The following is a 15,035-nucleotide window of genomic DNA, read 5'->3' as shown; positions in this document are numbered from 1 at the left end:
TGTTGTGGCTGCTGCTGTTGCTGTTGTTGTAGCTGCTGTTGCTGTTGTTGCTGCTGTTGTTGTTGCTGTTGTTGTTGTTGTAGCTGCTGTTGTTGTTGCTGCTGCTGCTGCTGAATTCTGGCCGCCGTTTGGGCTATCAACTGCGGGGAGCCGCTCAGGATAGCATGTGAGCCACCAACGATCACGATCGAAGAATTTGCCGTCCCACCACTGCCTGCACTCGATACTGATTTCAGCTGTCCACTTGCAGTTGACATCGCCGTAGGAACTAGTGGCGGTGGTACGGGGGTATTAGAGCGATGGGTGGTGGCCAGTGGTGGTGTGGCCATCAGTTGACTATTGTGATGATGGTTGAGTATCGTTGCCGAAGTTCCATTTCCATCAACTTTATTCGACAGAGCACCGGTGTTGGTACTGTTGCCGGAATTCTGTTGCGTGGGCACAAGTGTATGCAAGGGTGGCATGACGGAACCGGCTCCGCCTTGCGTTTGCCCAGTGACCGATAGGGTGCCAACGTTTTTACTGTTCACCACAATCTGATGCTGCGGAACGATACTAGCTGTCGGTTGACTTTTCATCCCAACGACGTTATTCATGATCGTGGTAGTTGTGGTGCCACTGTTCGCCACCGACGTCGACGGTTGACCCGGTCCTGACTTTACTGCTCCTGGCTGTGCCGAAACCGGTGATGGTGGAAGTGGTTGGAGCGTCGAGGTGATCGGGATGATTGTCGTCGTTTGCTTACTACTCCCACCGATCGCGGACGCCGCTCCGAAAGGTTTCTGTGCGTTCACACCGGTCCCACTCTGAATCGGTACGGTGCTGCTGGTAATCGTAATCGACATTGAGGAGTGGGCAACCGTTGGGGCAACACTCGAGATCATTGGGCCAGACGACGAGAGGACGCTCATGGTAGAGCCACCTGCGGTCGAAGAAATGGGCAGCAATAGCTCGTGCTTTCCCACGGCGATCTGTTGATTCTGCCCACCCGAAGCGCCGGCACCGGGTTGGAAGGCCGCTACCGTACCACTTCCCCCGTTGCCGGTCGGTGTCACCGTGATGGGCGATATGATGGCATGTGGCGGTGGTTTCGGTGGATCCGTCGTATTGCTCGCACCTTGGATGACGATCGGTGTCGGTGGAGGTGGAACGGGCTGTTGCGAGGTATTCGCGTTGACCCCGGCACCCCCGAAAGCGTGCCCGGCGGGAATGGTGGGAATAATTTTTCCCGTTGAGAGAATTTTCTGCTGTTCCATAAACAGCCGCTGCAGCACCTGGCAGATATCTTTGTCGGACATTGCGTTCAGGTTTTTGACCGTGGGCAACGGTTTCCCGTGGATCGGGTTGGCCGGGTCGAACTCGGTCGGAATCATCAACGAGGAGAGCAAGTTTTTGTTCTGCAACTTTGTCGACAGCTGCTGAATCTGTTGTTGCACGTTTTTAAGGTGTTGCTGTTTCTGCGGCGTCAGCTGAATCGTTTGGACCCGCTGCACAACGGTCGGTGTCCCGGTGGCAGCCGTTGTTGTGCTGCCGCTGCTGCTGCTACTGCTAATGGAAGCCGGGCTTGGTACGACGGAATTAACACTGACCAATGGGGGCATCTGCTGTTTTTGAGGCTGAACCTGAATTGTAGTCTGCTGCTGTTGTTGCTGTTGAGAGACGTTGACACGATTCTTTTTGACCGCCGCCGTTACCGTTATGCTGCTCGTCGTATTGCTTCCGATGGCCGACACGACGTTTGTTGTGCCGATGGCTTGGCCCTTGGTTACCATTGTTGATACCGATGTTGACGGCGTTTTCGTGGTTTGATGCTGCTGCGGGTGGACTTGCGCTACCAGTGGCTGGGTTTGCTGTTGTACCAGATTCTGCTGATGCTGGTGTTGTTGTGGCTGGCTGTTGGAAACAAAATTGTTTGGATTTACCGTCCCTACAATTTTTGTCCCAATCTTGGTACCATCCTCGGCCAGGATCGGCTGCGCATGCTGACCAGGTTGTAGGACTACACTCGGTGGCAGCCCACTGGAGACCGAGTTTACCTTTACGATAGCTGCCTTTGGCGGCACTGCAGACGGAACCGGTTTGTCCTGCTTCTTCGAGCGATTTCGTTTGGGCTTTTCCTTAGTGACCACCGCCGTGTTATTCGTTACATTGACCGCATTGTTTAATACCTTCGTACCGATTACGTTACCACCGGGGTTAGTTATAATTTGCTGAGACTTTGTTGCCTGGCTCTTAGCCATCTGCTGCTGTTGTTGGGTCATCATTTGAGGAGTCGTCGTACCCTTGGTGGGCACTCCGGTTGTCGTCGACGAAAGTGCCGGTGGTTGTGATTGCGATTGCGACAGTGTAGGGGTCGGTCTCGTTTCGCTGGACTGTGTCACCTGTCCGACATTGTTGAAGTGGATCTGTCCCTGCATCAAACATTGCGCCAGCTGCTGCGCGTTTATACCGGTTGGGACAATCAGCACACGCTCCATCGGTCCGAGGGCGGCCGTCGTTTGGCCTGGGTTGAGTTGCGTGATTTGATTAGTCAGCGTGTTGAGCGAAAACAATTGCTGGTTTGGTCCAACCTTTGGCAGCTCTACCAGCTTCGGAGTATTTGGATTCATTACAACAGTGTGATGTTGTTGATGCTGCTGCAACACCTGCTGCTGCTGCTGTTGTTGTTGTTGTAGATGCTGTTGTGTTTGTATTTGTGTAGGCGCTTGCTGCGATTGAAGCTGTTGTTGTTGTTGTTGACCCATAACCGGTTCAATCACCGTTTCCGGCTTTCGTCCATCCTTCAACGTAGATCCTGGCTGTTGCAGCATCGGTTGCTGCGATTGAACCAAATTGCTTTGAATGTTTCCACCAATGGATTGCTGCTGGGCTGTTGTCGGCTGTTGTGAACCTGCTGCTTGCGAGCTAAACACAGGTGTCATACTGTTAAATTGCTGTTGCTGCATAAGTTGATTTTGCTGTTGAACCTGCTGCTGGTGTTGCTGCTGTTGCTGTTGCTGTTGCTGTTGCTGTAGTTGTTGCTGCTGATGTAGCTGATGCTGTCCCGTCTGTATTGTCACCGTAGCACCTCCTTGACTTTTTTGATGTTGTATCTGTCCGCTCACGGCAGCGACGGATTTGTTATGTTGCTGCGGGGGCTGTGCTGTCACTACAATCTGATGACCTTGCGAACTCTGTTGAACGCCATGCGGTGTGGCCGTCACTTGTACTTGCTGCTGCTGCTGCTGCTGCTGTTGCTGTTGCTGGGATTGAACAGTACCTATAGCGGCCGCATTCGTCGGTAATGGTAGTTTGGATGGTTCATTTACCAACGTAATGTTGCCCAGTGCACCGGAAAGAATGGCTTGCAGGATAGTCTGCGATTCTGGTGTTTGGGGTTGATTTATGTCATGCTTCAGTATCAACTGTCCATTCTCAACCAGCGATAAGCTAAGACTTCCTGTCAGCTGCGAAAGAATGCTTTGTGCTGAAGTCACCGGTGGTGGAGGGGGTGGTAATTGTTGTTGTTGTTGTTGTTGCTGTTGTTGTTGTTGCTGTTGTTGTTGTTGCTGTTGTTGTTGTTGCTGCTGTTGTTGTTGTTGTTGTTGTTGTTGCTGTTGCTGTTGCTGTTGCTGTTGCTGTTGCTGTTGCTGTTGCTGTTGCTGTTGCTGTTGCTGTTGCTGTTGTTGCTGCTGCTGCTGCTGCTGCTGCTGTTGCTGTTGCTGTTGCTGTTGCTGCTGCTGCTGTTGTTGCTGTTGCTGTTGCTGTTGCTGCTGCTGCTGCTGTTGCTGCTGCTGCTGCTGTTGTTGTAACTGTTGCTGCTGTTGCTGTTGCTGCTGCTGTTGATGTTGAAGCTGTTGCTGTTGTTGCAGTTGCTGTTGCTGTAACTGTTGTTGCTGCTGCTGTTGCAATTGTTGTTGTATCTGAATTTGCTGTTGCTGTTGCTGGTGTTGTATCTGCTGTTGATGCTGCTGTTGCTGTTGCTGCTGGGTCTGTATTGGTGTCGCTGGGGTTGCGATGATAGACGTTTGATTTGTTTGCATTGTCGGCGTTACAACAACCGATGGTTGCTGTTGATGGGTGGTAAAAACGACTCCACCACCACCACCACTACCAGCGCCGATAACGTTCGATTGCACCGACGTGGGAATGGCCTGCACACTATGCTGTTGGTGAACGACCCCACTGGCCAATGATGTGAGGACCGTTTGGTTCGGTTGCTGCTGGGTTGCTAGCTGAAGTTGGCTTTGTATCGTGATTGAGGGCTGCGATTGGCTAGTGACCACCTGCTGATACTGTCCGCTTCCGGTTGTACCGAGCATCGGCGGTGCCTGCGAAACCATCACCTTGTTGTCGATGATCGGTGTAATTTGTATTTGGTTGTTTATGGTACTGTTCTTGGCCACCTTGTTGTTGTTTACCGCCGTACCGTCGATCTGGGAAATTTGAATATTGCCGATCTGCGTCGGTACCGCACTGGCCGTGCCGATAAAGTCGAACGTTTTCTCGAGCTTCTTTCCATTTTTCTTGCTACCGCCTACGTTGGCGCCAGTGCCAGCGGGTCCACCGCTGCCACCCGTACCAGCGCCTCCAGCTTTTTTCTTCGACGCGGAAGAAGCAACCGGCGAAATCTTATTGCTTGGTGATATCACAATTGAAGTAGACGTTGCTGTCGCTAGCGAAGACGGTGTAACGGATGGTGTTGAAGTGATCGACGCAACCGAGCTCACTAGACGGGAGTGCTGCTGCATTGTCGTGGCAACCGTCGAAGAAGAGGAGGAAACGAGATGCGGTTGAGCTTCGGCCATCAACTGATTTTGAATCTCGTTGATCTGACTTTGCAGAGTCGGCGTAACCTGCGTGTTGTTCAGCACATTGTTCATCAGGCTGTTCACGCAAATCGTATTGCTCTGGTGCATTGTGGTCGTGGTGGTGCTAGAGGCCATCGGTGACGTGCTCGTACTACTACTGCATGGTACCTGGACGGTCGTCGTCGGTGCAACGGTGGCTACGTTGACGATTTTCGACGATTCCTCACCACCAGCGCCGGTACCAAAGCGTGGCAAAGAAACCGTGTACGATGCCTGGCCCGAACTGGGATCGTTCGACGGATCGATGGTGATCATGAATGACGGTTGTCCTTCTTGCACCGTCGTCGCTCCAGGAGTACTAGGCGTTTGGCCCAGTTGATTATTGCTAGCACTGGTGGAAACCTTGCCCGTGCGGGATGCTTCCAAGCCGGATGTGGGTATCGAAATAGTATAGGGAATTTCGGCATTTCCCGAACCACTGGCCCCACTTGGGATCGTTATCATAATATCACTGCCGTTTCCACCGCCTTTTGATGGATTCGTTTGACTGTGCTGCTGTTGCGATTGTATGTGGACCTGCGCGGCCAATGGTGGCGCTGGAGTGGCAATAGCAGGAACAACCGGTTGGGGTGGTGGAGGAGGCGACATCATTCCCTTTATCGTTCCAATTGGTTGGTGTTGCTGCTGCTGCTGCTGCGGATGCGTTGGTACTGCACCACTGACGATATTGCTCGTTGTCGTCGTATGTTCGTTCTGTTGTATCACAATGTTGGCAGGATAATCGACAGCCGATCCACTACCGTGACCGTGTGAGGCGGGTGCCAACAATGGCGGCGGTTCGTCGGTGTCCATAAAATCATCGTCCTCGATGCCGATACCGGAGATCTTCATCAGGTTCGCCAGGTCGAGTTTCCCCGTCGAGGTGTGCGTGTTTGTGTACGGCGACGGTGGTGATGCAAGCCGCTCCGCGTTGTTGGACGTAGTCGATGTCGTCATCGACGTCGTCGTCACCGGAGCACTATTGACGACAGGGGTTTGGCTCGTGATGGGAACGCTCGATTGTACGATAATCGGTGCCGCCGTCGCCACGGGTGGTTGCACAGGTTTCACCTTCTTCTTGCTACGTCGTTCTTTCTTCGGTTTGTCCACTTCGATGCGTGTTGCCGCGACTAGGTTCGGTGGTTGTGGTGCTGCTGCTGCCGGTGGAAGCGACGTTTGTTGCTGCATCGGCTGCTGCAAGGTTACGGGAGTGGCGTTGGGTTGCAGCTGCTGTTGCTGGATGGCTGCATGGTTGTACAGCAGCGCTTGCTGTTGTTGTCCCGAGAGAGTTTGCGTGTGCAACTGCCCTTTTCCACCGTCCGTCACGATCACCTGCTGGCCGGATGCGGTCGTAATGATTGGCGTTCCAGAGTGGTTCCGCAAGGCCTCCGCAGATACAGTGGGAATTATTTGAGCGGTCTGTATTTGTCCATCGATCGAGGAGGTGGTCAAAATCTGTTGACCTCCTTGCTGCTGATGGTGCTGCGGTGGTTGCTGTTGTTGTTGTTGATGATGCTGCTGCTGTTGCTGGTGCTGACCTTGCGCGTTCACAGTGATGGTGGCATTACCTGCCGCTCCGGGTGCCGTTGCAAACTGAATGTTTTGAGCGCTAACCACTATCTCGCCGGACTGCCCCGTGCCTGCCGTTGCTCCCGGTGTGGATGACGGGGACACGAATGTTGCACCGCCGGGTGTTGCCGCGAGCTGCAGATTCACACTGCCCAGCTGGTTGAGGTTAATGTTTTGGTTCTGTATACCGAACCCACCGACGCTTGCTTGCTGGAACTGGGCCGGTAGCGAGGTGGCCAGCAACTGCCCGTTTAACCCGTTGGGCATCTGAATCTGGGCGAGGTTGCCGTTCAGCTGCAGGTTCTGTATTTGCGCCACGCCCTGGCTCAGCAGATGCTGGTTGATGGCGGCGGTCAACTGCTGCGGTTGACGCTGTCCCTGCAAACCCTGAAGCTGCGTCAGCGGTACACCCTGATTCGTCTTCAGTCCGGGAATGTTCTGCTGCACCAGGTTGCCCTGGGACGACACGATAAACGTCGGTGCCAGCTGCATCGTCCCATTGGTGTTCAGTATCCGTAGCACCTGCTGGGGCTGATGCGATTGCTGCAGTTGCTGTGGTCGCGTATTGTGTATCACCAGGCTCGGTGTTGCGATCTGGGGTGTCGGGGGGCGCAGTATCAGCTGCACACCTTGCGGTGTATTCTGTTGTACCAGCACCGGCATCTGGTTCAGGAGGAGGGGCTGTGCGTTGATATTACCCGTCGGTAGAATGATGGAACCGTTTTGCGCGGTCGCTGTTGGCGTGGCCGTCTGGCCTGCCCCTCCCGGCTGCTGCCCTCCGGCGGGTTGTGGCGTTGCCGTGGTAACCATCTGTGGACCGGGTCCCGTTTGACCGGTGACGGCCGCCACGGTCGGTTGGGGTGCAGTGGTGGTGAAGTGAACTTGACTGGTTCCGCCGGCGTTCGACTGGGACACCTGTATTTGTGCCGGCAGCTGCGACACCATGGTCGGAAGGGAAAGGGACGTGACTGTTTTAGGCTGCGAAACGATCGTCTTCGTCGTGCCGTGCACCATTGGCGTGGTGCCGTAGCTGGAGACGTACGCCGTCACCTGCTGGGGACTTTGTTGTTGCTGGTGCGCTGACGCCGAAGACGACGGAGACCCCGACGGTGTAGAGGAACCCGTGGCGGGTTTCGGCAGTATCTGCTGGGGTCCTTTGCTGTGGTGCTTCACCATGCCTCCGCCAGGCGCAGAAGGAGGAGGCGATTGAAGGGCATTCCCGCTGATCACTAGGCCACCCGCGGAAGTCACGACGGTGGTGGAAGCAGACGAAGGTATCACACTGGGCGCGACCGAGGATGCCGCAATGATCTGCTGCTGGACAAATTGCTGCTGATGCGATGGGGACTGCTGGATTGCGTGCAACGTTTGCAGCGGTATATGCTGCTGCTGCTGCTGCTGAGCGTTGGTTTGGTTTAATTGCTGCTGGTGCTGCTGTTGCTGTTGATGCTGAGGGCTAGGCTGGGACACTAACGTCGTTGTATGGCGACCGCTCTGCTGAAGGTGCTGCTGTTGATTCGCGAGATGCTGCACGGTGGCCGTCGTGCCCGCTTGCGATTGCGCGATAAACTGAGAACCTTGAAATATTTGCACTATTTGATTTCCGGTGCCCATTACAGGATACTGCAACGCAATAGAAAGAAAGAAGGAAAAACAAACACATTTAGTACATTGAATTTCGCCAACTCGAGGTTCTGATCCCTTACCTGCTGGATGATGGGCTGGGGCGTCGGTGGCCTCAATTGTGCCGGCCCACCCGGATTGCCACTGGTCGTCGCACTGCCCACAATGATACTCCCCGCCGCTCCACCACCACCATTCGTCCCGCCGGTGGTCGTGACCAGTATTGAGCCGTTCGGGCTGGAAATCGGACTGGGGCTTGCGATGGGACTGCCGACGAACGAGACGGATCCGTGGTGTTGCTGGTGCTGCTGCTGGGAGTGCGGATGCTGGTACGCCGGCTGCTGCTGATGGTGTTGCATTGCTTTTTTCGCCGCTTTCGGGCTACTGGCGGGGGGCAATGTTCCATGTCCATGGCCTGCATGTGACTGATGGTGGAGGTGTTGTTGTGGCTGCTGCTGCTGCTGCTGTTGGATTCCACTGATCGAGGACGATTTGCGTCCCTTCTGAAGAAATATAAAAAAAAAAACAAAATTTTAATAAACACTCTCTACTAAGTTCTTTGAGTTTCTTTGTTCACGTACCTTATTGAGTGAAATGTTATTGGAACCAACTAGTGTCGTGTTAAACTCATTGCCGGGCGTTGTGTACGTCGTAGCGCCAGCAGGAGACTGCGTTGGACTAGGACGGTAAACCACTGTGCCGGCATTGGGGCTGGTGCTGTTGCTCAGTCCTTGGTGGAGCTGTTGCTGGATGATACTGGACTGCTGCTGTTGCTGCTGCTGACTGAATGACTGACGACGACCAACAATACCCGTCTTCCGGTCCTGAGCAAACAAAAAAAAAAAAAGAAACAAAATAAAATATCAATTTATAGGATAGGAAACCTTCAAAGCCTACTGCGATGAACGACGAAAACTTACTTGCTCCTGAGTCACATTATTTATGGTGCTGTTTGTCACCAGTAGAATGTCCTGCTGTTGCGAAAATGGTGACTGTGATGGTGACGGTTGCAGCCGAGGACTCGCTGGTATCGACGGCGATGGGCTCGGTGTTAGAAATGGACCCGGAGGAGACAAAATACCTACATTGAAGCGCGAAAAATATCCGTTATTAAATGGTCAAACAAAGCTTGCTTGGTAAAAATGTAGGAAGCAAAACATAAGGAGGGGTAGGCCAAGGAGAGATCGTTGTGTTGGGCGTAGAACAATTTCAGGAGAGGTGGTTTTCATGACAACAAAACCAAACTTAGCATCACATCACTTTTTACCGAATATCATCTTCTCATCGCTATCGCAGTACGGTTTCCTGAAGAAATTCCACCGAAAATACGCACCACTAAACAACGATACACCGTGTTACAGGTGTTTAGGAATTATTGCATAGGTATTCACATATTCACATTTTTGTTTTATCCGGTAACACACGGCTGCATCCGATTAATCTCACAAACACTCTTAGCCGCAAAACTACACTTCAACATCAACATCAATTTCACACTAGCGAATATTGCATTGAATTTGCATTATTTTCACTTGATTTCAAAAACATTGATATTCGCCTGGATTTGTCGAGGATGACTTGATAAATGCTTTACATACGAAGATATCTCACTCACTGGCTAGCACTGAATAATTACACTAACACCTAAAAATGGAATATAATTTCACTATAAGTGTTGCACATTATTTTATGCGCCATCGCAGGTGTGTGAAGTCGTAAAAAATCGATTAATGGTGGCTGACTTTTTACTTTTCGGTCTTTCGGGCACTACAGGCAACAACAAACGGGAAACTCAAATATTAAAAGCCAATGCACACGCTCTTCCAGCGACGAAAGGATAAACTTATCTGCGTCGGGAAAACGAAACTCTTCGGAGTACTCTTTTCGAAGGACAATTACTTTATACGGGTGTGCGCGATTTTATTCCGTGTGCTGCATTCGTCGTAGCCCGTGTATTGCCTAACACCTCCGAAGAAAGTGGCCGGAGAGCCAGGCTCGTGCTAGAAATTCATGCATTACACTTAATCTGCAGAGATGCGATGGTACGTATACGCCGCGCGGACACTTCATCCGGATTGCTCTCATTCTCAAACGGCAGCCGAACAAACAAGAGCACAACAACTGATAACACGCTGTGTACTGTGTAATGCGATGTGTATCCCTTTTTTCCACCGCAGAGCCCAAAAACCGTAGAGCGTGCCGGAGTTATCCTTTTCGCTTTTCCCTTTTTCACGCTCCCTCCCAGTGCGCGCTTGTTATTACGAGCCGTTTTTCCGCGACGCGCCGTTTTCCCAACACAAAGTCATCGGGCCGTGAGAGAGCGAGAGAGAGCGCGCGCTGCCACCGTGGTTCGCGTTTTCCTCCGAAGTCCGGAGTTCGCGAGCTCACGAGAGCGACACGCTGGGGGCAGCATACGGGGATGGGGGCGGAGGAGTTTTCCGGGAATTGGAAAAATTCCTTTGTTTGTCACGCGAACGGAGAGCATCGAGCACGAGCCAGCGTCGTGCCGTGCGAACGGATGTACAAGTAGCAACACAGTATTGTAATACCACCATGATTGTTCATCACCATCATATCGTCATATCATCATCGTCATCTTCCCATTCTGACCATCGTCGTCGTTGTGTGATAGGAGGCAAATACCACCGCGAACTTCTTTCTTTTATGAAGCACAAGTGAACCATTCAGCGTCTCGGCGGTTGGACGTGCGTCCCGGTGGAAATAGCAACACTACTTTTTCGCGAGATAATTTATCACGGAGCGATGGGTAGGTGAACACACCACAGGGAAAAACAAGAATTGAGAGCATGCGGGAAACTTTCTAACGCTGGCGTGTACTTCTTTTCTTTTCGTTTCACTTGGGCAAGAATGACAAAGTAGGCGACTTGTTTTCTCTCACTTGAACTGTGCTAGCCGCGCTGTTACCGAACGGAGAAGACGTTCTGTCTCCCTTCTATCTATCGTGGCACTCTGGCTGGCGGTGATTGCGTCGAGGCAATGATCTGAATTTGCAATTATAGCACAAAAACCACGCCAGCTGGCTGTCGTCGGCATCGAGAACTGCACCCACTCTAAGCGCACTGGTTCACTTATCAGACGAAGAACGAACCTGCCGCCGCCGTCTCGCGATGATCGAAAGGTGGTTTTGGTGATATGTGACTTATTTTTAGAAGAAAGTGGCCACGTTGCGGTTGGGTATCAGACGCTTTTCTTTTTCCTTGTTTTCCTTTTCACCCACACTTCACCCATCACGGGTTCACCAAAAACCATTCTTGCAGTAAACAATTTCCCGAAACCGAAACCCACCACGAGGAGGATTTGTGACGTGAAAAACGGGTCACCAGCGGTGGAAAGGAACGGAAAGCTGACGCTCTCCTCTGCGACGGCAGAAGCATTCCGAGGCAACGCGCGGTGCCTACTCGATGTTCGTGCGTCGAGAACGGACTCACAATCCCTACTAATGTTTGCGCACACTTCGATTACCTGGCGTGCCGTGGGGCCGCTTGCAATTGATTGTCTGGATGTCGGATCCAGCCCCTATACTACGATACGTGAGCGATATCCTGCGAGAGGCGAGTCCTTTTTACACGATAATGGTGGTGATGGATGATGACGATGATGGTGCTGATGCCCGATGAGCGGAACTGCCAACAGATGCCTCCGGAGTCCGGACGGAATCGAACCCGTTACTCGGATAATTGTGCGGTGCTTTCTCCTGGCTCGAACCACACGCTCATCTTTCGTTTGCCATAAGGCATCCCATCGTTCCCCGAACCACCCCGAACTCGTCCCGCGTGCTTCCCACTTCCGGGGACGGAAGAGAAACTCCCCCATCGCGAACGCCCTCTCAGACCACGTGCCCCGGCGTCGTAACAAAAAGATGCTTAACGCAGAGAGGCTTGATGACGCGACTCTGGCGTTACGGGGGAAAAAGGCAGAAGCAAAACATTTCCACGCGCACACCACACGGATATGGTTTGTTGTTCGGCGGGCGGAAGGAAACGCCAGCGAATGTTAAGGTTCGGATTCTCACAACACTTTCGCTCTCGCACACTCTCTCGCTCTCTGCTGAACTTTGTCATCAGATTTCTCGCGTTGTCTTTACATCACAACAACAACACAGCGGTGGGTATCCTTTTTGCCCCGGACGCGTCAGGATTCAGATTGACCAGCGTCTCCACTCGGCCTCAGGCCTTCCCCCCTTGATTACTTTTTCCCACCAACGAAGCGAGAACACGGGAGAGAGTGCGTGTGTGTGTGTGGGAGAGTTCTATTTCATAGCACCAAAAAGGATACATGCGACGCTTTGTAGTAGACTTTGATTTTCGCAATAATAATTATTAAAACGAGGAATATTTCACCCGTGTTTGCGATCTGGAAATTCATATCATTTAAAACAATCGCAAACATTCTTCATCGAAAAACAATTAATTTAAAAAATAAACAAACAAATAAAACGGAAGCACCCCACGGAGCAAAAACAACACCACACACAGCATGCTAGCTGGAGGGATGTAAACCAACGCCATGAGGAGCGGTGATGGGCGTGAGAACTGTGAGCCCTCGAGGACCGCCAGCAAACGGACGAAATCCTGAAGCTCGAATGCGGCTTGCCATGCACTTCCGGTGTAGTGTGCAGGCAGGCAGGCAGGCTGCTCACGTTCGCTCGCCGTCTGCTTCTCTCGCGGATCATTTTCCCCAAAAACGGGACGGGACAACAACGGGCCCGTGCTTGTTGACGCCGCCCTATGTTTTACAGCGTTCAATGCAATAAAAAAAAACGACCAGGAATCCCGCAACACAATAAACTCAGCGTGAATGAGTTCATGAAATTGGGATGATGAAAGGATGAATTTTTTAATGTTGTTTTTGTTACACGGTTCAACAAGAACGATAAATTGTTTGTTTTGATTTCCGGATGGCGCCCCTACCCCAGGCGTCTTTGTTTCGGTAAATTATAAAAAAAATCGAATAGTAAAATCTACTTCTTATTTCTTGTCAACTTTTTTCCAACACTTTTTTCCCTATTGATCACGTATCACGACAAGAAGAAACAAATTACAACCATACAACACTGAACTGAACTAGGGAAAAGAATTTCCAAATCACAATTTCTTCCATGTTTCATTACTTCTTACAATCGAAAAATGGTACTCCTTCTTCACACAAAGAATCTCTAATATTCACACCACAAACAATCACTCTTAGGCCCGCGACACATTATCGAGCGATTTATACCAGATATGCACTACGCAAATATACATATTTCCATATTCGTTCAGTTTTCCGTCCACCCGCACGTTATCGAATGTCACAAACGCTTCGGCTGCCTCTAATTAATTTAATCTTCTCACAGTGCGTCGAGAGCACAAAGCGAAAAAATACCCATACATAGCAACTAATCGCGCAATAGTGTGTTGTCTCCGCTTCTTCTTTACGTGCTGCACACACGTGTGTCACTCGCCTAGCATTGCTTTCGCATCCTTTGCGCCGTTGGATTGCCCTTCTTCGTCGAACGGTGAACGATGAAAAAACAGCATCCCGTGACGAAGTAGTAACGCACACAGCCAAAACACACACACGCGCGCGCTTGCCTACCATTGCACCCATACATTTGCGGGGCATGTTATCCTTTGCTACGTGCGACGTGGTTCCCGAGGAAGCGGCACCACTACCTACACACGATATCAACACCCTTCTTCTGCTGTGCCAGCATCCAATCCAGCAGCAGCCGAAGCAGCCGGTGATGGCGAGAACATAACATCCTGTTGTAACATGTGCGCGCCCGCCTGCCCTCCCGCTCGTCCTGGCATCACCGTGGGTCGGGTGTCGTGTCCTTTTTTCCCGGCAAATTCCATCGTGTGCGCATCGACCGCATATCGGGCGAGAGAGCGAACGATGGACCACGGCACACGCTACGCCAAGGGGGTGAAGGATCAGGGAAGGACGGTGTAAGGACGACGCTGACGATGAAGTACACTGGCATCGAGCGGATCACACATCATTGCTGTATCCTCTTGACTGCCGCGAGATGATGGGCATCGTGTAAGCGGTGCAACAACAGGACAGGGTTGGGTGTGTGCGTGTGCGTGTTGACTTCTCGTTTTCTCCCATGGATTGCTTTTGCGAAGCAAAGTTTCATTCTTCAGAGCAGAACACATCGCTTCCGTTCGAAACGGATTCCAATGTTGCCGCGACTGTTCTTTGTACCCTTGTACGGCGGGCTTGCTGGGTGTAGTAGCATCTCCGAGTCAGCTCTCGGCGTGAGAAAGGAGTCCTTTTTTCCCGATGGGGATACACCACACCAACAAAAACCACGAAACCCGCGTGCGCGCCGCTATAGTGGTGGTAGAATTACGGATCCCGTACCGGGATTCTTCGTCAAGTGGACCGAGTTTTCGGGGAAGGAATCGATTTCCGCCACCACCCGCACACTCCCCCTCCGCGTGTGTGTATCTGATACCGTGTTTGTCGTGTAAATCATTCTCCGACCAAGATAAACTCGTTCGCTCTCACTCTCACATGCATGCGGCTGCTCGCAGATGCCCATCGTTGGTCCACTTAACGCATGCCAAGATCACCGCACCTTGACACTAACTTGTCAATTAGGGGTTATTTTGACCTTTGTTGCAATTCAGTAGGGTTAGTGATCCTACAGTTGTAGTGTAATAAAATCCTAGCTCAGCGAAGAAATAAATACAATAGCATTGTTTGTCATAATATGAAAATTTTCTTTGATCTTCTACGGAGTGTTCAAAAAACAAACCATCCGTAATATAGAAGCTCCAAAATTCATATTTTCCAAACAGGTTGTGCTTAAGGCTATAAATCACTGTCAAATGTATTGGTCTATGAGACCTTTATATTCAAAAATATATTCAGTCTTTTCCAAGTTTTCTGTATTACCAAAATTATAAGTACTTGATATACCAAAACTATAAGAATTATACAACCATTATTGGCACAACCGGCTAGGAAGGAATAACTGCTTTTTCGTGTTTTTTTTAATCGAAT

General features: G+C 51.3%; 1 protein-coding gene across 1 annotated transcript in view; it reads right to left on the bottom strand.

Moving 5' to 3' along the window:
- The window catches only part of LOC131271756 (uncharacterized), a 45,480-nt gene that overhangs the window by 6,783 nt on the left and 23,662 nt on the right, over window positions 1-15,035 (bottom strand). Inside the window, exons 2-6 of the mRNA XM_058273283.1 lie at window positions 8,942-9,102; window positions 8,603-8,845; window positions 8,105-8,524; window positions 3,996-8,021; window positions 78-3,518 (exon numbers count right to left, since the gene is read on the bottom strand). Coding sequence (XP_058129266.1) covers window positions 78-3,518; window positions 3,996-8,021; window positions 8,105-8,524; window positions 8,603-8,845; window positions 8,942-9,102 — 8,291 coding nt within the window. The remainder of the gene's footprint in view (window positions 1-77; window positions 3,519-3,995; window positions 8,022-8,104; window positions 8,525-8,602; window positions 8,846-8,941; window positions 9,103-15,035) is intronic.

This window comes from Anopheles coustani, chromosome 3 (assembly GCF_943734705.1).
Source record: "Anopheles coustani chromosome 3, idAnoCousDA_361_x.2, whole genome shotgun sequence".
NCBI lineage: Eukaryota > Metazoa > Arthropoda > Insecta > Diptera > Culicidae > Anopheles > Anopheles coustani.
This window is presented reverse-complemented; position numbering and strand designations above follow the sequence as displayed.